This window comes from Manihot esculenta, chromosome 13 (assembly GCF_001659605.2).
Source record: "Manihot esculenta cultivar AM560-2 chromosome 13, M.esculenta_v8, whole genome shotgun sequence".
Classification (NCBI taxonomy): Eukaryota; Viridiplantae; Streptophyta; class Magnoliopsida; order Malpighiales; family Euphorbiaceae; genus Manihot; species Manihot esculenta.
In genome coordinates, this window is record NC_035173.2 from 21,771,108 (window position 1) to 21,795,645 (window position 24,538).

The 24,538-nt window shown below is 42.6% G+C and overlaps 1 protein-coding gene across 1 annotated transcript; it reads right to left on the reverse strand.

Moving 5' to 3' along the window:
• Positions 1-22,117: 22,117 nt before the first annotated feature.
• On the reverse strand, positions 22,118-22,938 carry LOC110629206. Its single transcript, XM_021776120.1, has 2 exons — positions 22,704-22,938; positions 22,118-22,653 (listed from the first exon to the last, which is right to left on the reverse strand). Exons 1-2 carry the CDS (start codon positions 22,936-22,938, stop codon positions 22,118-22,120), a joined length of 771 nt encoding a protein of 256 aa, XP_021631812.1.
• Between the last annotated feature and the right edge of the window lie 1,600 nt (positions 22,939-24,538).

Consider the following 24,538-nt stretch of genomic DNA (forward strand, 5'->3'; position numbering starts at 1 on the left):
ATGAGATATGCTAAAAGCAGTTTATGGTTCAATTAAAAGTCATAAGTTTAGTTCCACTCACCTCTGGCTAACTGGACTGACTGACTCTGCAGGTTCTGAATCTCTGGAGCAGTACTCACTGCTGCTCTCTCTGGTTCCTCTGGTCTGTACCTATACAGATGGACGCAAATGAGGGACCAAACAAGCTTATCAATACCTCTATTAAACTCCCCAAGAATCCCCTGAAACTCACTTAACTAGTCATGCAAAGCATGCAAAAGAAAAGCTGGACAGAACACTTTCGGCGGCAGGTTCGGCGGCCGAATGTCCTCTCCAGAGACGAAACTTAAGCATCTTCGGCGGCACCTTCGGCGGCCGAAACCCCCAAACAGAGCCGAACATACAAAAACACTCGGGGGCAAGCTGTGGCAACCAAGTCACCATGCAAGAGGTTCGGCGGCCGAATGAACCTTCGGCTGCCGAACCTGAGTTCATCCAGAACTCAGCTTCAACGGCAAACCATCTCCTCCTTCCCTTCAACAACTCCAAACATGCAGATACCAACTCCTCAACACACATATACATAAGTATATGATCACAGGGGTCCAAAACTAGCTAATAACCCCAAACAACAAAACAAACATAACACATCAACATGTATACATACATAACTCATCAAAAACACTACTTCTCACTTAAACATGCATTTCTCTCCCTTAACTTCCATAAAACCTGTACAAAACACATAAACAGGGTTTTAGATCTTCCCTTACCTCTATAAACAGGAAGATGCACGTACTGAACAAGGGAAACGGACCAACTCTTCTTTACCCTCACAAACTCTCTTTTACTTCAAACCCTTCAAAACTTAGTAAATGAGCAAACTCCTGCATGAGCTGCTCAAAACACTTGCAGATGAGTCATAGAAGACGTGGCTAATTCATGGCAAGAATCTGAGGCCTACATCTGTCAAAAGCCATGACTCAGCTGGCTGGCCAACTCATCGTCGGCTGCCCAATCACATGCAAGACCATGCAACATTCGGGGGCCAAACTTGAAAGCCGAACATGGAGCACTTTCGGCGGCCGAACTTACTTTCGGCGGCCGAACTTGGCTCAACTGCCTTAGGTCATTTCAACTCAAAACTCACTTCCCTTAACCTTCAAACATTTAAACACCACATCATAACCCTTAGTAACACATAACTCCTACCCTTAGATAGAATCCCAACACCACGGATTCCACCAGATAATAGGAATTCCGGTGCCGGATTCTAGCCGGGTATTACATTCTCCCCTCCTTAAGAACATTCGTCCTCGGATGTTCCTAAAACACAAAATAAAAACACAAGAAGGAAACTAACCTCAAAACAAATATGGATATTGCTGGAGCATAGACTCCCGCGTCTCCCATGTGCACTCTTCTAGATTATGGTGGTTCCATAACACTTTCACCATCGGAATTTCCTTGTTCCTTAGCTGTCTGATCTGCGTGTCCAGAATCCGCACTGGCTGCTCGATATAGGTGAGATCTGTCTGAAACTCCACCTCAGGCTCACTCAGAACCTGATTCGGATCTGACACAAACTGTCGTAGCATAGAAACATGAAATACCGGGTGAATTCTCTCCATAGAAGCAGGTAGATCCAGCTTATATAATCATATTTCCGATCCTCTGCAACACCTCAAAGGGTCCAATGTACCGTGGAGCCAATTTACCTTTCTTCCCAAAACGAACCACTCCTTTCATTGGAGACACTTTCAGCAATACCCAATTACCCTCTTGAAACTCTAACTGTTTTCTGCGAACGTCTGCATAACTTTTCTGTCTACTCTGAGCTGTTCTGATTCTTTCTCTGATCATGGGCACCATTCTACTGGTAATGTCTACTAACTCTGGCCCTGCAAGAGCCTTCTCTCCTACCTCTTCCCAGCAAACAGGGGATCTGCACTTCCTCCCATACAAAGCTTCATAAGGAGCCATCCCGATGCTAGCATGATGACTGTTATTGTAGGCAAACTCCACCAAAGGTAGATGCTGCCTCCAAGAACCGCCAAAGTCTAGCACACATAGGCGAAGCATATCCTCTATGGTCTGGATGGTCCTTTCTGACTGGCCATCAGTCTGTGGGTGGAAAGCAGTACTAAAATCCAATCTCGTGCCCATCGCACTTTGCAGACTCTGCCAAAAGCGAGAGGTAAACTGAGGTCCTCTATCTGAAACTATGGACACTGGAACTCCATGTAATCTCACTATCTCATCCAGATAGACCTGAGCCAACTTATCCACAGAATAGTTACTCCGTACTGGAAGAAAATGAGCAGATTTTGTGAGTCTGTCCACAATCACCCATATCGAGTCTATCCTGTTGGACGCTACTGGTAAACCCACTACAAAATCCATGGCTATGTTCTCCCATTTCCACTCTGGAATCGGTAATGGGTTAAGCATTTCGGCTGGTTTCTGATGCTCTAATTTCACCCTCTGACAAACCTCACAGGCTGTCACGAACTGCGCCACTTCTTTCTTCATGGCTGGCCACCAATAGACCCTTTTTAGATCCTGATACATCTTGGTGGTTCCTGGGTGAACACTATACCTCGCATTATGAGCTTCCCTCATAATGTCTTCCTTCACACTGCCCCTATCTGGTACACAAAGTCGACTTCCATAGCGAAGGATCCCTTTACTGTCAAATCTAAACTCTGCATTATTGCCTGACTGAACAGTCCTGGCAATTTTCATCAACGCAGGGTCCTCATGCTGTCTCTGAGCTATCTGCTCTAGAAACACAGGTGTCACTCTCATCTGTGCTATCAACGCACCTGTACCAGACAACTCTAGCTGTAATCCCTCGTCAAAGAGCTTATAAAGCTCCATCACAACTGGTCTCCGCTCTGCTGCTATATGGGATAAACTGCCTAGTGATTTCCGGCTTAGGGCGTCTGCAACAACATTCGCCTTACCCGGATGATACTGGATCTTACAATCATAATCACTGAGCAATTCGACCCATCTTCTCTGTCGCAAATTCAGTTCTCTCTGACTTAAGATGTACTGTAAACTCTTGTGATCAGTGAAGATCTCGCATTTAACCCCGTAGAGGTAATGCCGCCACATCTTAAGTGCAAAGATAACTGCTGCCATCTCTAGATCATGGGTAGGGTAATTCAACTCGTGCTTCTTCAACTGTCTAGAAGCATAAGCTATTACTCTATCACTCTGCATCAATACACAACCCAATCCCACTCGAGATGCATCACAGAACACTGTGAAATCCTCATTACTCACAGGCAGAGCTAACACTGGTGCTGTTGTCAATCTCCTCTTGAGCTCCTCAAAGCTCTCTTCACACTGGTCTGACCATATAAACTTCTGGTTCTTCTGAGTCAATTTGGTCATAGGAGCTGCTATCTTTGAGAAGTTCTGAACGAACCTCCTGTAGTAACCTGCCAGTCCCAGAAAGCTTTTAATCTCAGTCACTGTCGTGGGTCTGGGCCAGTTAGCTACAGCCTCTATCTTCTTGGGGTCTACCTCAATACCCTCTGCTGATACCACATGTCCCAAGAAGGCAATGCTCCGTAACCAAAACTCACACTTCGAGAACTTGGCATATAAACCATGCTCTCGCAGTGTCTGCAAAACTATCCTCAGATGCTGGGCATGCTCCTCTGCATCTCTGGAATACACTAAGATATCATCGATAAACACAATGACAAAGTGATCCAGAAACTCACTGAATACCCTGTTCATGAGATCCATAAATGCTGCAGGGGCGTTAGTCAACCCGAACGGCATCACTAAGAACTCATAATGCCCATACCTGGTCCGGAAAGCTGTCTTAGGCACATCTGCCTCTCTGACTCTCAACTGATGATACCCAGATCTCAGATCTATTTTCGAGAAACAACCTGCTCCAGCTAGCTGGTCAAATAGATCATCAATCCGTGGTAAAGGATACCTATTCTTGATAGTGACTTTGTTCAACTGTCTGTAGTCGATACAAAGTCTAAGGGATCCATCCTTCTTTCTGACAAAGAGCACTGGAGCACCCCAAGGTGAGGTACTAGGGCGGATGAAACCCTTATCTACCAAATCCTGCAACTGTTCTTTCAACTCTGTTAACTCAGCTGGCGCCATCCTGTAGGGAGGAATAGAGATAGGTCTGGTACCTGGCAGTAATTCAATTTCAAACCCTATCTCCCTATCCGGTGGTAGTCCTGGCAAATCGTCTGGGAACACATCGAGAAACTCTCGGACTACTGGTACTGTGGCTGGTTCCCTCACCTGACTATCTAGCTCTCTCACATGAGCTAGAAACCCCTGACAACCCTTCCTAAGCAAACAACGAGCCTGAAGGGCTGAAATCATACCTCTGGGTGTACCTCTCCTGTCTCCTCTGAAGACACACTCTGACCCATCCTGGTCTCTGAGACTCACTAACTTCTCTCGACAGTCCAACGTAGCACTATATGTAGATAACCAATCCATCCCTAGAATGACATCAAAATCTGTCAAATCTAGAACCACAAGGTCAGCTGGAAGGCATCTACCCTCTATGAATACTGGACTGAAACGACAGACTGACACTGCCACTGATGGGTCACATCTAGGTCCACTGACCCAGAGAGGATACTCTAACTCAGAACTGATCAAACCCAATCTCTCTATGGCTCTCGAAGCAATAAAGGAATGAGAAGCACCGGGGTCCATCAAAGCATACACATCTGAACACCCAATGATGAGATTACCTGACACCACTGTGTTCGACGTGTTAGCCTCCTCCTGTGTCACTGTGAAAATCCGTGCTGGGGCTACCGGATTTCCACCTCGGGAACCTGCTGCTGAAGTAGAGGCTACCCCTCTCCCTCTACCTCTGCCACTAGTCTGAGGCATGACTGGAGCTGCTGGCCGCACAACTGGCTGTACCACACTGCCTGAACTCATCTGCTGGGATGGTACAAAAGTCATCTGCGGACAATCCCGAGCAATATGCCCTTCCTGTCCACATCGAAAACAAGCTGTAGATCCCAACCGACAAACTCCTCCATGTGGTTTTCCGCATCGTCTGCAGACTGGAGCTGTGCCAGAGCTTGAGCCACTACCTATTCCCAGACCTGACTTGACTTTATTCCAGAACCCTTTCCTTGTTCCTCTCGCTCTATCCCATCTCTTACTGCCTGTAGAACCTGAACTGGGGGCCTTAGAACCCGAAGCTTGTGCCTTTGACTGTTTCTGAATATTGGCACTAGCTTCCATTTTCCTGGCTGCATCCACTATCGAGTGAAAACTCTCCTTCTCAGCTGGAAGGATCAAAGAAGAATACCTAGGATGAAGTCTCATGGTATATCTCCTTGCTTTCTTCTGATCAGTATCATAGGCTTGACCCACGTACTGAAGCAAATCCAGGAACTTATCTGTGAATTCATCAACACTCATCTCATCTGTTTGTCGCAACTGTTCAAATTCAATTACTTTCATTTCCCTCGAACTGTCAGGAAAAGCCCACCCTGCAAACTCATTGGCAAACTCTTCCCATGACATACTGTCCATTCTAGGCTCCACATAATGCTTAAACCAGTCTCTGGCCTTCTTGCATTTTATTGTGAAACCTGCCATCTCAATGGCTCTCCTATCATCTGCTCCCAATTCACTGGTGATCATCCTAACTGCTCTGAGGTAATCAAATGGATCATCTCCCGTATTGTATTTAGGAGCATCCAATTTCAAGTACTCCGTCATTTGGACTTTACCTCCAGATGAGCTAGGTTCATGTCTGTCAACAATAGGGGCTACTGGTTCTGGTGGTAATACTGGTTCATTTGGTTCATTTGGCTCTAGGTGTGCTGCACTTGGATGTATAGGGGAAGATGGATACATAGGATATGATGGATATGATGGGTAATAATAAGGATATGGCATATATGGCATGTATGTAGGATATGGGTCAAATCGAGAGTATTCCGACATCCCCTCCATCGGATACTCTGGCTCCTGAAATAAGGATGGATAGCCAAAATCTGAGGCCTGAGCACCTCCCTGCGACTCTCCCATACCTTCCTCAAAACTGCCTATACCCATACTGTCATCTCTAGACTGATCAATCTCCATAGCTTCCCTCCTTTCCTCTGATCTTCCTCCCCTAATTGTTCCTCTTCTGCTCTCATCTACAGACCTTCTAGGGTCTATTGACGTACCTTCCCTGCTAGATCTCTGAGACCTTGCCCTTGGCAATGCAGGAGGACGAGCAGCTGGTCTCTCATTCTCTGGTGGGACTCCAGTCAATCGAGCTGATCGACGAGTTCCTCGCATCTTTACTCTGTAAACACAACATATAACATACCACTTAGCACATAAACATCACATATCACTCATACACATGCAACACTCATGGCATATCATAGCAGATAGGACTCAAGACCCTATCCTAGTGGACATGATTTCCTATTGTGCTTGACCACTTCTAACCTGTCTGAGCCCAACACTATCGCTATAGGTCCGATCATGTGAACCTAGGGCTCTGATACCAATCTGTAACGACCCCAAAAAGGACCGTCACCGGCGCTAGGATTCAGGTCGGCTTAAGGCCGCCAGAACCCGTAGCAAGCCTGCTATACTCTCTGTGTATCTGTAACACTCATACATGATCATACATTTTATGTGAAAATAAAACTCTTTTCTGAACCAAGGCTTAACCTGTGCATGCACTATCTCTGTACTCTGTACTCATGTACTCTGTACTCTGTATCCCTGACTAGAGCTTGCTCTAGATGGGTTAACTCATACCTGTTAAGCCTGGTTTTCACATACAGGAAAACATATGTACATATACAGATCATGTACAACACATACATCACTAGGTCAAGCAACAACTATTACATCTCGTTAATATTACATGTCCACTCTAAGCTATTACAGATCTCTTTACTTTTCTTGTACTCTGCTGGACTGTCCCTGTATACTGTACACTGAATACTGAATACTGAACCTGCAAAACTGGGGTTAAGGGAGTGGGATGAGCTCTATAGCCCAGTGAGTAGAACAGTAAAACATCTCAGTAAAATATGATCTCATGGAATGCACCATATCACAGACAAGCCACATCAAGAGTAAACCTGTCACCACATAGTCCCAGTAACTCTGTGCCAGGGCGTAGAATCGAGCACCTGGTCTTCCTGTCATATATATATATGTGTATATAACACCTGTGAACTTACCATTGCCAGGGCGTAGTCAAAGGCTCCTGGACTTGCTATATACCTGCCAGGGCGTAGTCAAAGGCTCCTGGTCTTTGCTATACGTGCCAGGGCGTAGTCAAAGGCTCCTGGTCTTCCTGTCTGTGACTATTGGATCATTCAGCATTTACTCACATCATCAAATAACAATGCAATGCAACATATTCGTGGATACTAATGCAATCAACCTATGGCATAAACATGATGCATGAGATATGCTAAAAGCAGTTTATGGTTCAATTAAAAGTCATAAGTTTAGTTCCACTCACCTCTGGCTAACTGGACTGACTGACTCTGCAGGTTCTGAATCTCTGGAGCAGTACTCACTGCTGCTCTCTCTGGTTCCTCTGGTCTGTACCTATACAGATGGACGCAAATGAGGGACCAAACAAGCTTATCAATACCTCTATTAAACTCCCCAAGAATCCCCTGAAACTCACTTAACTAGTCATGCAAAGCATGCAAAAGAAAAGCTGGACAGAACACTTTCGGCGGCAGGTTCGGCGGCCGAATGTCCTCTCCAGAGACGAAACTTAAGCATCTTCGGCGGCACCTTCGGCGGCCGAAACCCCCAAACAGAGCCGAACATACAAAAACACTCGGGGGCAAGCTGTGGCAACCAAGTCACCATGCAAGAGGTTCGGCGGCCGAATGAACCTTCGGCTGCCGAACCTGAGTTCATCCAGAACTCAGCTTCAACGGCAAACCATCTCCTCCTTCCCTTCAACAACTCCAAACATGCAGATACCAACTCCTCAACACACATATACATAAGTATATGATCACAGGGGTCCAAAACTAGCTAATAACCCCAAACAACAAAACAAACATAACACATCAACATGTATACATACATAACTCATCAAAAACACTACTTCTCACTTAAACATGCATTTCTCTCCCTTAACTTCCATAAAACCTGTACAAAACACATAAACAGGGTTTTAGATCTTCCCTTACCTCTATAAACAGGAAGATGCACGTACTGAACAAGGGAAACGGACCAACTCTTCTTTACCCTCACAAACTCTCTTTTACTTCAAACCCTTCAAAACTTAGTAAATGAGCAAACTCCTGCATGAGCTGCTCAAAACACTTGCAGATGAGTCATAGAAGACGTGGCTAATTCATGGCAAGAATCTGAGGCCTACATCTGTCAAAAGCCATGACTCAGCTGGCTGGCCAACTCATCGTCGGCTGCCCAATCACATGCAAGACCATGCAACATTCGGGGGCCAAACTTGAAAGCCGAACATGGAGCACTTTCGGCGGCCGAACTTACTTTCGGCGGCCGAACTTGGCTCAACTGCCTTATGTCATTTCAACTCAAAACTCACTTCCCTTAACCTTCAAACATTTAAACACCACATCATAACCCTTAGTAACACATAACTCCTACCCTTAGATAGAATCCCAACACCACGGATTCCACCAGATAATAGGAATTCCGGTGCCGGATTCTAGCCGGGTATTACAATAAAGTATTGGATGGACCCGCATTGAGATCACTACATGGGTTATTGTCATAGGTGAATCTCAAAGTAGTTATGTTTTAATCCTTTGACTTGAGATTATCATAGTTTCCAACATAAGGACTATTATGTTTTGACATAACCAAACATTGTCTTTAATCGGACAATCATAAAGGTTACGATTGAGCATAATAGAAATTATGTAGAGGATATTGAACAATCAAGATAGGATTTGTCCCTCTCTTTGAGAGAGATATCTTCTGGGCCCCTCGATAAGTGAGACTGAGAAATGCATGGCCGTGCTCAAATGAATTGATAGTGTGATCAATATCATTTGAATTTATCAGTCTACTTAGAGATCGAGAAATCACAAGTTTGAACATTAGAAGTTTGACATTAACCATGACTTATGTTCAAATTAGATATCGTGTGAAAAAAGGATTAATACATGTTCTATTTATTAGGCTTTATCGGACTATTGATCCTCATATTAGTTAGGTAGTCATAATGTCTTACTAAAGGTCACTTATGACTTATGGGCCTTGTGTGTAATACCCGGCTAGATTCTGGCATCAGAATCCCTACCTTCCGGCGGAATCTCCGTTGGAATCTAGGGCTTCTGAAGATGCCAGAGGCTTCTAGAGGGGTAGAATGTGTTTTCTAAAAGGTTTTTACTGATTTCATGGTTTTAAATGAAAAGGAATTGAGTTTTGAAAAGAAAAGACCAAGGAGGCATTTGCCAGGTTCGGCCGCCGAAAGTGAAGTTCGATCGCCGAACATGGGAAGGCTTCGGGAGCGCTTTTGGCCTCTGAAAGCTTTGTTTGAACGAGCCAAGGTTCGGCCACCGAACCTCAAGTTCGGCCGCCGAACATGCATGAGTTTAAGGGGCACGTTAGGCTACCGAAGGTCTTTGACCAGGACACCTATAAAGAGCCCTCTGTAACGACCCCAAAATGGACCGTCACCGGCGCTAGGATTCAGGTCGGCTTAAGGCCGCCAGAACCCGTAGCAAGCCTGCTATACTCTCTGTGTACCTGTAAATCTCATACATGATCATACATTTTTTGTGAAAATAAAAACTGTTTTCTCTGTATCAAGGCTTAACCTGTGCATGCACTATCTCTGTACTCTGTACTCTGTACCCCTGACTAGAGCTTGCTCTAGATGGGTTAACTCATACCTGTTAAGCCTGGTTTTTCACATACTCTGTAAAACATATACATATACAGATCATGTACATAACAAAAGATTTACAACACAAACATCACTAAGTCAAGCACACTTCTAACTTTATACACAACTGTTACATCACTTTAATTTTACATGTCCACAAAATTCTAGTACACAGCTCTTCTCTTTTTCTGCACTCTGCTGGACTTCCCCTATACACTGAACCTGCAAGACTGGGGTTAAGGGAGTGGGATGAGCTCTATAGCCCAGTGAGTAGAACAGTAACATAGTCATTAACACATGCTCTGATGGAATGCATCAAACTACAGATAATCCACATCAAGGGTAAACCTGTCACCACATAGTCTCGGTAACTCTGCCGTGCCAGGGCGTAGAATCGAGCACCTGGTCTTCCTGTCATATATGTATATGTGTATATAACACCTCTGTACTTACCATTGCCAGGGCGTAGTCAAAGGCTCCTGAACTTTACTATACCTGCCAGGGCGTAGTCAAAGGCTCCTGGACTTCTCTAGACCTGCCAGGGCGTAGTCAAAGGCTCCTGGACTTCTCTCAGAGACTATTGGATCATTCAGCATTCACCCACATCAACAAATAACTATGCAATGCAACATATTCGTGAATTTTAATGCTATCAACCTACTGTATACTCATGATGCATGAATTATGCTAAAAGCATTTTATTTCTCAATTAAAAGCATTAAGTTTAGTTCCACTCACCTCTGGCTATCTGGACTGACTCTGCAGGCTCTGAAAACTCTGGAGCAGTACTCACTGCTGCTCTCTCTGGTTCCTCTGGTCTGTGTAAGCACAGATAAACTCAAATGAGGGACCAAACTAACTCAAGAACAACTCTATTAAACTCCCTAAGAATCCCCTTAAACTCACTCTAACATCCATGCAAAGCATACAAAGAAAAGCTGGACAGGACACTTTCGGCGGCAGGTTCGGCGGCCGAAAGTCCTCTCCAGAGACGAAACTCATGCACCTTCGGCGGCCGAATCTCTACTTTCGGCAGCCGAACCCTTTCGGAGGCAAGTTTCGGAGGCTGAAAGGCACTCCAGAGACGAAAATCTCTAACCTTCGGTGGCACCTTCAGCGGCCGAACTCCCCTCCAGAACCGAAAGTCCAAAAGCTCGGGGGCAAGCTTGGGCAGCCGAAGCCACCTCCTCATGGGTTCGGCGCCGAATGTACCTTCGGCGGCCGAACCTGAGTTCATCCGCAAGGCAGAAACGTGCTCTGCCTCTCACCAAAAGCACAAAACTCTCTCAAACTCAAACACCTCAATTCCTCAACTTGCATACACCCAAGTATATGCTCAAAGGGGTCAAAAACTACCTAAAAACCCCAACAACACAATCACATAATACTGAAACAAGCTTTTCTCACAAAAATATCACAAAACTCTCCTTTAACCCTATTCATGCAACTCTCCCCCAAAACCTCAAAAATCTTTCATAAATCATGAAAACAAGCTCAGGATGTTCACTTACCTCTTGAAACTAAGAAGATGAACGATCCTAACGTGGAGTTTTGGAGCAACTCTCCTTTAAACTTTTCAAACTTCAAAATTCAAGTTTCTAACTCAAAACCTTCAAATAAACATAAAAATCAATCAAATCTTTGCATGATTGAATGAAAACATGAAGAAAACTCTAAAAAGGACAGGGTTTCACCTCAGAAGGTAAAAGAAACGGTGATCTTATCGTTTCAACCGACTGAGGGCCTTTTATAGGTGGCTGGCCAGACCACCTTCGGCGGCCACACGTGAAACCGAAAGCCATGCATGTTCGGCGGCCGAACCTCAACTTCGGCGGCCGAACCTGGCTTTTCTGCCTTGGTTCATTTCACTCAAAAACTCATTTCCTTATGCTTAAAACTTATGAACATATCAAACCATGATAGAAAAACATAAATCTAACCCTTCTAGAGACTTCCGGCATCCGAAACTCCATCGGAAAGTAGAATTCCGATGCCGGACTCTAGCCGGGTATTACATTCTCCCCCCCTTAAGAACATTCGTCCTCGAATGTTCCGAAAACAAATAACTAACACATAAAAAAGAGGAAACTAACCTTAAAACAAATATGGATACTGCTGAAGCATAGACTCCCGTGTCTCCCAGGTGCATTCTTCTAGATTATGGTGGTTCCACAGAACTTTCACCATCGAAATTTCTTTGTTCCTTAGCTGTCTGATCTGCGTGTCCAGAATCCGTACTGGCTGCTCTATATAAGTGAGATCCTCTAGAATCTCCACATCAGGCTCACTCAGAACCTGACTCGGATCTGACACAAACTGCCGTAGCATAGAAACATAAAATACTGGGTGAATTCTCTCCATAGAAGCAGGTAAATCCAGCTTATACGATACATTCCCAATCCTCTGCAAGATCTCAAAGGGTCCAATGTATCGTGGAGCTAACTTACCTTTTCTTCCAAAACGAACCACTCCTTTCATTGGAGACACCTTCAGCAATACCATATTACCCTCCTGAAACTCTAACTGCTTTCTGCGAACGTTTGCATAACTTTTCTGTCTGCTCTGAGCTGTTCTGATTCTCTCTCTGATCATGGGCACCACTCTACTGGTAATCTCTACTAACTCTGGCCCTGCAAGAGCCTTCTCTCCTATTTCTTGCCAGGAAACAGGGGATCTGCACTTCCTCCCATACAAAGCTTCATAAGGAGCCATCCCTATGCTAGCATGATGGCTGTTATTGTAGGCAAACTCCACCAAAGGTAGATGCTGCCTCCAAGAACCGCCAAAGTCTAACACACACAATCGAAGCATATCCTCTATGGTCTGGATGGTCCTCTCTGACTGTCCATCAGTCTGTGGATGGAAAGCAGTGCTAAAATCCAACCTCGTGCCCATCGCACTCTGCAGACTTCGCCAAAATCTGGAGGTAAACTGAGGTCCTCTGTCTGAGACTATAGACACTGGAACTCCATGTAATCTCACTATCTCATCCAGATAGACGTGTGCCAACTTATCCACAGAATAGTTACTCCGAACTGGAAGAAAATGAGCAGATTTCTTGAGTCTGACCACAATCACCCATATAGAGTCTATCCTGTTGGACGCTGCTGGTAAACCCACTACAAAATCCATAGCTATGTTCTCCCATTTCCACTCTGGAATCGGCAATGGGTTAAGCATTCCAGCTGGTTTCTGATGCTCTAGTTTCACCCTTTGACAAACCTCACAGGCTGTCACAAACTGCGCTACTTCTTTCTTCATGGCTGGCCACCAATAGACCCTTTTCAGATCCTGGTACATCTTGGTGGCTCCTGGGTGAACACTATACCTCGCATTATGAGCTTCCCTCATAATGTCTTCCTTCACACTGCTCCTATCTGGTACACAAAGTCGACTCCCATAACGGAGGATCCCTTTGCTGTCAAATCTGAACTCTGCACTGTTGCCTGACTGAACAGTCCTGGCAATTTTCATCAACTTTGGATCCTCGTGCTATTTCTGAGCTATCTGCTCCAGAAATACAGGTGTCACTCTCATCTGTGCTATCAACGCACCTGTACCAGACAACTCTAGCTGTAACCCCTCTTCTAAGAGCTTATACAGCTCCATCACGACTGGTCTTCGCTCTGCTGCTATATGGGATAAACTGCCTAGTGACTTCCAGCTTAGGGCGTCTGCCACAACATTCGCCTTACCCGGATGATACTGGATTTTACAATCATAATCACTGAGCAATTCTACCCATCTTCTCTGCCTCAAATTCAGCTCTCTCTGACTCAAGATGTACTGTAAACTCTTATGATCGGTGAAGATCTCGCATTTAACCCCATAGAGGTAATGCCGCCACATCTTGAGTGCAAAAATAACTGCTGCCATCTCTAGGTCATGGGTGGGGTAATTCAACTCGTGCTTCTTCAACTGTCTAGAAGCATAAGCAATCACCCTATCCTGCTGCATCAAAACACAACCCAATCCCACTCGAGACTCATCACAGAACACTGTGAAATCCTCATTACTGACAGGCAGAGCTAACACTGGTGCTGTTGTCAATCTCCTTTTAAGCTCCTTAAAGCTCTCCTCGCACTGGTCTGACCGGACAAACTTCTGGTTCTTCTGAGTCAGTTTGGTCATAGGAGCTGCTATCTTTGAGAAGTCCTGAACGAACCTCCTGTAGTAACCTGCCAGTCCCAGAAAGCTTTTAATCTCAGTCACTGTAGTGGGTCTGGGCCAGTTAGCTACAGCCTCTATCTTCTTAGGGTCTACCTCAATACCCTCTGCTAATACCACATGTCCCAAGAAGGAAATGCTCCTCAACCAAAACTCACACTTCGAGAACTTGGCATATAAACCATGCTCTCTCAGTGTCTGCAGAACTATCCTCAGATGCTGGGCATGCTCCTCTGCATCTCTGGAATACACTAAAATATCATCGATGAAAACAATGACAAAGTGATCCAGAAACTCACTGAAAACTCTATTCATGAGATCCATGAATGCTGCAGGGGCGTTAGTCAACCCGAACGGCATCACTAAGAACTCATAATGCCCATATCTGGTCCTGAAAGCTGTCTTTGGCACATCTGCCTCTCTGACTCTCAACTGATGATACCCAGATCTTAGATCTATTTTAGAGAAACAACCTGCTCCAGCTAGCTGGTCAAATAGATCATCAATCCTAGGTAGAGGATACCTATTCTTGGTAGTGACCTTGTTCAACTGTCTGTAGTCGATACAAAGTCTGAGCGATCCATCCTTCTTTCTGACAAAGAGCACTGGAGCACTCCAAGGTGAGGTACTAGGGCGGATGAAACCCTTATCTACCAAATCCTGCAACTGCTCTTTTAACTCTTTTAACTCTGCTGGTGCCATCCTGTAGGGAGGAATAGAGATAGGTCTGGTACCAGGCAGCAATTTTATTTCAAACTCTATCTCCCTATCAGGTGGTAGTCCTGAAAGTTCGTCTGGGAACACATCTGGAAACTCTCGAACTACTGGTATCGAAGCTGGTTCCCTAACCTGACTGTCTAGCTCTCTCACATGAGCTAGAAACCCCTGACAACCCCTCCTAAGCAAACGACGAGCCTGAAGGGCTGAAATCAAACCTCTGGGTGCACCTCTCCTGTCTCCTCTGAAGACACAATCTGACCCATCTTGGTCTCTGAGACTAACTATCTTCTCTCTACAGTCCAAAGTAGCACTATATGCAGATAGCCAATCCATCCCTAGAATGACATCAAAATCTGTCAAGTCTAGAACCACAAGGTCAGCTGGAAGGCATCTACCCTCTATGAACACTGGACTGAAACGACAGACTGACACTGCCACTGATGGGTCGCATTTGGGTCCACTGACCCAGAGAGGATAATCTAACTCAGAACTGATCAAACCCAATCTCTCTATGGCTCTCGAAGCAATAAAGGAATCAGAAGAACCGGGGTCCATCAAAGCATACACATCTGAACACCCAATGATGAGATTACCTGACACCACTGTGTTCGACGTGTTAACCTCCTCCTGTGTCACAGTGAAAATTCGTATGCATGCAACTCTCCCCCAAAACCTCAAAAATCTTTCATAAATCATGAAAACAAGCTCAGGATCTTCACTGACCTCTTGAAACCAAGAAGATGAACGATCATAACGTGGAGTTTTGGAGCAACTCTCCTTCAAACTTTCCAAACTTCAAAATTCAAGTTTCTAACTCAAAACCTTCAAATAAACATCAAAAGCAATCAACTCTTTGCATGATTGAATGAAAACATGAAGAAAACTCTAAAAAGGACAGGGTCTCACCTCAAAAGGTAAAAGAAACGGTGATCTTATCGTTTCAACCGACTGAGGGCCTTTTATAGGTGGCTGGCCAGACCACCTTTGGCGGCCACACGTGAAACCGAAAGCCATGCATGTTCGGCGGCCGAACCTCAACTTCGGCGGTCGAACCTGACTTTTCTGCCTTGGTTCATTTCACTAAAAAACTCATTTCCTTATGCTTAAAACTTATGAACATATCAAACCATGATAGAAAAACATAAATCTAACCCTTTTAGAGACTTCCGGCATCCGAAACTCCATCGGAAAGTAGAATTCCGATGCCGGACTCTAGCCGGGTATTACACCCTCAGATCGAAAATGGGCGAGTTTTCTCCCCATTCTCGAGCTCAGGTGAGTTTTTGCCCTCCTTTGGTCGTTTTCATGATTTCTCTACCCATCCCTCAAGTTTTCATGAGTTCTACCCTTGTGTTTTAAGATTTGAAGCTTAAGTAGGAGTTTTGGGAGCTTGGAGATTGTTGGAGCTTGGATCCTCCACACCTCCGAGTTAGGGATCGCACCACCCCTCGATCTTCAAGAGGTAAGTGTAGATCCTTGCTTTCCTTGTGTTTTAATGAAGTTTTAAGTAAGTTTAAAGATGTTTTGATGGTTGAGTATGGGTAGATATGCATGTTTAGGTTTATGTGGGTTTTATGCCCAATGTATGCTTATGCTTGCTTATGTGTGTTTATGTGATGTTATGTAGGAGGTTTAAGCTAGTCTATGCATGTGGGAGTGAGTACGCATGATGGGGAGAGAGTATGTGAGGATTTGGGTTGTTTTGATGGTTTTGGCCTATGTGGGTCTTAAGCTATCTATGTATGTTTTTGGTGTTCTTTGTTGGAGTTTAAGTTTGTTTAAGCTCCTTTGTGCATGGTTAAGGGTTTATGCATGTTTTTAGAAAGTTGGGTGCTTCTTTAGGGTGTTTGGAAGGTTTGGGAGGCTTGAATGCATGAGAAGCTGAGTTCTGCACTTCTGGGAAGAACTCAGGTTCGACCGCCGAAAGTAGCTTCGGCCGCCGAACCTGCCTGTGGATGCATGGATTGGCCGCCTAACCTTGCCCCCGAAAGTGGAGTTTTGGCTTGAAAGCAGACTTTCGGCCGCCGAAGGAAAGTTCGGCCGCCGAAAGTGCCTGACTTTCGTCTCTGGAGAGGGACTTTCGGCCGCCGAAGGTGCCACCGAAAGTGCCCGAGTTTCGTCTCTGGAGAGAGGGTTCGACCGCCGAAGGTGCTGCCGAAAGTGCCATGTCCAGCCTTTTCATGGTTGTTTTCTATGCATGTTTAAGTGATGTTTTAGGGGGTTTTTGGGTAGTTGTTTATGAGTTGTTAGAGTGTGTTTGGCCCCTCATCTGAGTCCACCTGTATAGGTTCGGACCCGAGGAACCGAGGAGGTCAGCAGTGCTAGCTGCTTCAGAGTCCTTAGAGCATCAACCAGAGGTGAGTGGAACAGAACTATGCTTTAAAATTTAACAAAATGTTTAGCATGATCCATGCATCATAAATGCTATGTTTACGTAGGTTGTATTGCATTAGTAATCACGAATATGATGCATTGCATTTTTATTGTTGATGTGGATGGATGTTGGATGACCCACTAGCTCTCAGTATGTAACATATGAAGTCTAGGGCTGCCCATGCCACGCGTCCTGGCACCATGTCATGAAGTCCCGGGCTGCCCATGCCACACGTTCGGGCAATTGCATTGTTGTTTATGGAAATGAGAGTTATTGGCGACAAGTCCGTCCTTGATGTGAAATGTCTGTGCTATGATGCATTCCATGAAAGCATGAATAATTAAAATGTTTTATGGTTCTGCTCACTGGGCTTTTTAGCTCACCCCGTTCCCTTAACCCCCAGGTTTGCAGGTACAGGATAGAGCAGGAGGTCGGATAGAGTAAAGTTTTGGTTATGTAATAGCTAGTAGTGGACATGATGGATGTTGTAATGTAATGTTGAGTTATGTAATGAAATGACGGTATTGAGGTTTAGAAGTGTGCTTGACCCTAGCTGTGTAATCCTTTTATGAATGCATGATCTTTTATTGATGTTTATGTTTTACCAAACTTAATGCATGATTATGGCACCCCATTGGAGCATTGATGAGGACTCCATGGTGGGGTTAATGTTAATGTCTATGTTAATGCATGCACAGGTTGAGTTTGGTTCATGAATGGAAAGAAAAGTTTTAATTTTTATGTATGTTGTTGATCATGCATGGGATTAAACAGGTTCACATGATGTATGTTAGGCTTGCTACGGGTCCCAGCGGCCTTAAGCCGATCTGGATCCTAACGCCAGTAGCGGTCTGATTTCCGGGCTGTTACATTGTGGGACTGGGCCATGTGAGCCTATTAGGTCACACACAAAAGAACGTCGTTAATGTGCTATATAATATTAATGGGCTAAAAGCCCATTAGTATAATAAATAATAATAAAGATGCTATTATTATTAATATTAATTATTCATTATTATAAGATAATAATATTTAAAAGATCTGCAGTCTATCTGTAACTGTTAAACATAAAGGATTTTTCTTTTTTCCTTTTTGAAAAAGGACTTATCACATAGATATTTGAGTATCTATGAGATTGTGATAGTTGGTTATGAACACAACTATTTTGCGAAAAGAAGTGTGGGAAAACAAAAAGACTGAAGAACGAATAAAACCTCTTCTGCGAATTGCGGGAGTATGGTTTTTGGAGTGATCATTTTTCTAGGCTGCAGATTGGGGAGCACATAGCTTATCCATCTGTTGAGAGAGCTAACACTCTAGACGGAGAGCATACGTATGGATACCATTGAGGGTGTTCATTTCAGAAGCAGAACCATCAGTCCAAAACTGTATCTTCTCGTCGAGTCTAACAGGTTAGTCTCTTATCATTCCTTTCGAAATAAACGAAGCACTTGGATCCTGGAAGGAAAACAAAGATTTTTATTTTCTGCTGCGTGTTTTGGGTTGCAGTAATTTCTGGGTTTCCTAACATTGTGTAATGGGCTCGGGCTCCACAACTTGTTGTGAATCCAATTCCATTTTCAAACTATCTTGAATAGGAGTTTATGGAGCTTGAATTTCTTCAAGTTTTATACTACTCTCACTGTTTTTCTTGAGAATAAATTCTCTTTCTAGAAAAATAACTTTTAGAGCAACAAACACTTTATTCTCTTCAGGATTGTAGAAATAGTATCCTTTAGTTTCTTTAGGATACCCTACAAACAAGCACTTTGAAGTTTTGGCGGATAGCTTATCCGATATTAATTTCTTAACATGAGTTTCACTTGGGCTTTTTCCTGATCCATATTTCATATGATGTCTTCTCAACTGCTTTAATTGGAGTTCTGTTTAGCAGGAATGTAGTTGTTTCAAGGGTGAAACCCCAGAAGGAATTTGGAAAATCAGCTTGACTCATCATTGATCAAACCATATTTAATAGAGTTCGATTTCTCCTTTCGGACACACCATTCCATTGAGGTGTTCCAAGAGAGGTAAGTTGTAAAACTATTCCACACTCTTTTAGATGATTTTCAAACTCTTGGCTTAAGTATTCGCCACCTCAATTGGATCGAATGGCTTTTATACTTTGCCAAGTTGATTTTGCATTTCATTTTGAAACTCTTTGAACTTTTCAAAAGTCTCAGATTTGTGCTTCATCAGATAGACATAGCCATATCGACTAAAGTCTTTCGTGAACGTTATGAAGTAGCTAAAACCACCTCCAGCAGATGAGCTTAATGATCTACATACGTCAGTATGTATTAGGACTAATAACTCAGTTGCCCTTTCTCCTTTCTTGTTGAATGGGCTTTTAGTCATCTTGCCACGTAGACAAGGTTCGCATATGTCATATAATTCTAAATCAAATGATCCAAGAATCCTATCTTTATGGAGTCTTGATATGCGTTTCTCATTCTTGTGTGCTAAACGACAGTGCCTGAAGTAAGTAGGGTTTAACTCATTAGTCTTAACCCTTTTCATATTTATGTTATAGATGGGCTCATTGCTTTCTAAGTTTAGGATATAAAGACCATTATATAACATGGCATTACCATAAAAAATTATCTTGAAGATGAATTGAAATAACATTATTCCGAATAATGAAATGAAATTCATCAATATCCAAACATGGAACCAAAATAATATTTATGCTCATAGCAGGAACAAAATAATAATTATTCAATGAAATAACAAGCTCCCGTCTATTTCTTAGTCCTTGCACAGTTGAACAAATATGAGAACTACATCCGGTGTAATGACCCGGAAACCGGACCGCTACCGGCGCTAGGATTCAGATCGACTTAAGGTCGCCGGAACCCGTAGCAAGCCTAACATACAACCTATCACACCTGATAGAATCTCATACATGATCACACATTAACATAAAAACTTAAACTTTCCATAAAACCAAGTTCGACCTGTGCATGTATCAAAAACTTAAACATAAAACCCATACTAGAGCCCTCATCAAATGCTCCAGTATGGTCAACATACATGCCTCACTTGGTTCAACATATTATAAACATAAAATATTTTGCATAAAGATCATGTACAAAAGGGATTACAACTGACATTAGGACCAAGCACAATACTAATCCACAATACATTACATGTCCACTACTAATCTATTACATAACATATACCATCAACCTTGGTGACTTCCCCGATCTATCTCTGATCCTGCAAACTTGGGGGTTAGGAGAAAGGGGTGAGCTACTAAAGCCCAGTGAGCAGAACAATAGAAATAATTTAATTAAACATATGCTTTCATGAAATGCATCACAACACAAACAATTCACATCATGGATGGACTTGTCACCAGTAACCCTCTATATAATCCAATACATGCCCGGCCCTCGATGAAGCTCCTCAGGACTTCCTCTTAAACATAACATAACATATCCAACTATGCTAGGGGCGTAGAATGGGTCTCGACCTGGACTTTCTCTTACATCGTGCCAGGGGCATAGAATGGGCCTTGACCTGGACTTCCATATCATATCATATCATATCAAATTATATCGAGGCCTAGTGGGTCATCCAATATCCATCCACATCAACAGCAAATTATGCAATGCATCATATTCGTGAATTCTAATGCAAACAACCTATTATATAACATGACATTCATGATGCATGAACATACTTAAAAATTTAGTACTTTAAAATTTAGAGTTCAGTTCTACTCACCTTTGGCTGATACTGGAACAACTAACTCACTGCTGGTCTCCTCAGTTCCTCGGGTCTGATCCTACACAGGTGGACTCAAATGAGGGACCAAACAAACTCTAACATGACACTAAACACTCCCCAAAAACCCCTCAAAATATCATAAAACATGCATAGAAAACAAGCAAAGGAAGGCTGGGCAGGGGACTTTCGGCAGCAGGTTCGACGGCCGAAGGTCCCTACAGATCCGAAAGTCAGGCACTTTCGGGGGCAAGGTTCGGCGGCCGAAGGCCTTCACAGATCCGAAAGTCACTAACCTTTGGGGGCAGGTTCGGCGGCCGAAACTACCTTCCAAAGCCGAAAGTCCATGCTTTCGGGGGCAGTTTAGGTGGCCAAAGGCTGCCTCCACAGGCAGGTTCGACGGCCGAACCTGGGTTCTCCAGAATGGCAGAACCCGATTCGCCTAACACATTCAGCTTCTAAAACTTCTCAAAACACACATCCAACTATTCTAAAACATGCATACACGTTTCAACATGCATAAGGGGTATAAAACTAGCCTAAGCCCCAACAAACAACACATAAAAACATACAATCCTCATTAAACTTGCATAAGCCCTAACATTTTAGATATAACCAAAACATGCATTATATACCCTTAACCCTTTTTAAAACTTACTTAAAACATGTAAAAAGGTATGGATCTACACTATCCTCTTGAAGATCGAAGGTAGGCGTGACCCAACTTGTAGATGAGGAGGAAACGAGCTCCGGAGGTCTCCAAGCTTCAAAACTTTGATCTTAGCTTAAAAATCTTCAAAACAAAGTAAAAACTTATAAAAAACTTGAAGGATTTGAAGAAAAACATAAAATCAACCATGGAAGGGCAGAATCTCTCCTATGCCCAAAAATGGAGAGAGAAAACTCGCCCATTTTCGGACAGGGGGCCTTTTATAGGTGGTTGGCTAAACCACCTTCGGGGGCCAAAAGAGCTTCCGCAACTGCACCATGTTCAGCGGCCGAACCTGGCTTTTCCTTCCAAAGCATTTTCTTTTCTTCTTTTAAAACTTTAACTCAAAACTAACCATTAAAACCATAAAAGGAATTTTGTAAAAACATTCGAGATTCCGAATTCCAATGGAGATTCCGCTGGAAAGTTGGAATTTCGATGCCGGAATCTAGCCGGGTATTACATCCGGTATCCAATACCCATGAGTTAGAAATAGAAAGGTGATTGACTTCTATAACATAAATACCTGATGTGGAAGCCTTGTGCTTCCTCAAATCTTCTAGGTATAGAGGACAGTTCCTTTTCCAATGCCCAACATTATTATAGTGGAAGCATGTGCTCTCATCTTGCTTGGGCTTGGACTTAGGCTTGGGTGCCTTTTTCTCTTGTCTTTAGACTTAGGCCCAGCCTTGTTATCTTTGGACTTAGTTGGAACCTTTCCCTTGGCTTTCCCCTTCTTGCTAATGCCCTTTTGAACTATGAGCACATGATTAGTTTTATGGATGTTCTCTTCAGCACTCTTGAGCATCCCATGTAACTCGGTGACTGATTTATCCATTTTGTGCATATTATAGTTCATGATATATGAATCATAACTATCCAAAAGTGACCCTAAAATTAGGTCAATTGCAAGCTCCCTATTGACGCGCACATTAAGCTTCTCAAGAGTATCAAGATACCATTTCATCTTGAGTACATGGGAACTAACAGGAGTCCCCAGTGCCATCTTGCAGGATGTCAATGCCTTTGTAGTCACAAACCTTTGACGGGCTTGCTCTTGGAACATTTCCTTAAGATGTACCATTATCGCAAAGGCTGCTTAATTCATGAATTTCTTTTGCAAATCAGGAGTCATAGTTACCAACATGAGGTAGATGTCATCGTTGGAGTCACTTTTTTTTTCTTAAAAGCCTCCCTTTGAGCAGCTGTAGCATTTCTTGCAAGTTCAATGGGCAATGGATGATCTAATACATCTAAATTCTTCTCTTGTTTGAGAACAATTCTCAAATTACGATACCAATCAATGAAATTGGTTCCATTCAGCTTGTCCTTCTCAAGGACAGAACGCAGTAAAAATGTTTGATTGTTATTAGTAGTCATTGTTCAATCTACAAAGTTAATTGAAACAAGATTAGATAAGGTCTTTAATTATAATCCCACGATTCGAATTAATATCCCATAAATAATTTGTTTATTAGTGATTAAATTGTGGGCCAAGATCCGTATTCCGCTTTATCTTAGTCAAACTGAGTTTGTACACGTAAGACTAGGCTATTTAGATAGAAACTCTTTCTAATTATATCTTATATGATTCTTGGTTTTAATGGGTCGAAATCGTATGTCAGGCACATACCCATTTTCGATTGCCTAGGGTCAAGAGCAAATCTAACTACCCATATTAAGTCTAAACCTACAATCGCGTATTAAGCGTAACAATTAACTTAACACTTGCCTTACAAAGATAATCTAATGCACCTAGCTTTGGCTAGCCCATGCTTCGATGATCGATGCCTTGACAAGTTTCGATTTAGGAAGGTAATTCATATTCACTTATTTTTTAAAGATTGTTTGGAAAAATGGCTTACATGGCAAAACAGATATCCATACATTCACACATGCATAAGTATAAAGCGTAAAAGTAAACGTGTCACTTATGAGATAATGTACCTATAATTAAGAACTAAGACCTATTACAAAATAGTCTTCTTCTTCGAGTTGGGGCAAAATGAATTAGCTCACTAATCAGTTGGGCCAAAATGAATTAGCTCATAACTATTGGGCCAAGACAAGTTAGCTCCCCAACTTGGGCTTCGTCTTCAAATTCTATACTATAAAATTTAACGTACATTACAAAATTGATAAATGACACACCGACCATATTTAATTTACAAACCCAAAATAAGGTCCGTGAGTGCACCATGCAATGACATTCATTATACATAGCAATAATAATCATGGCATTTTTTATTTTATTTTTAGTTTAAACCCATTAAAGAAATTATGTATTTAACCTTTTACAATTATCCCGATGAAGGGTCTAGGCCTAAACCCATTAGGTCAACCATTAACCAACTCATCTTATGAGTCATTCTTAAAGTCTTGAAATATAAAGCAACTTTGATTAGTGCAATTAATAAAAAAACTCAATTTTCAATTTAGTCTGATTTATATGTTTAGTGGTTTAATATTTAAAGTATAAACATATCATTTGCATATACCAAAAACATGAAATAAACAATTTAAACATGTAATTGTATGAAATAGCATTCGCCATTAAAAGAACAAAATTGATAAAATTCAATCATGGCAAAACAAAACAATCGGCATACATATATAACATGCAAAAGTATATATTATGAAGATGTTTCATTAAACATGTTAAGATTAACTATTAATCACTAAAAATCATGTTCATCACTTAATTAAAATACTCATTTCAGATCTGATCTAAATAATATTTGAATACCTTAAGTGGATTTAAACCTTACTAATCATATTAGAAAAGAAAATCCTAGCCGATTATGAAAAACCTCTCTTAGCCCATTATATTCTTCATTTTAGGGGCAATTCTGAAAATATAACAATTCTATCTAGATTTGTTTTAAACTAAATAAACACCTAAATAAGTTATAAAATACCTCTTATTAACCATATTAATCATATAGAGTGTTTAACTAACTCATATAATTTAAAACATATA

Coding starts and splice junctions, on each gene's coding strand:
- LOC110629206 (XM_021776120.1), bottom strand. CDS start 22,938: ATGACTACTAATAACAATCAAACATTTTTACTGCGTTCTGTCCTTGAG. Junction 22,654..22,703: donor AACGATGACATCTACCTCAT/GTTGGTAACTAT, acceptor TGAATTAAGCAG/CCTTTGCGATAATGGTACAT.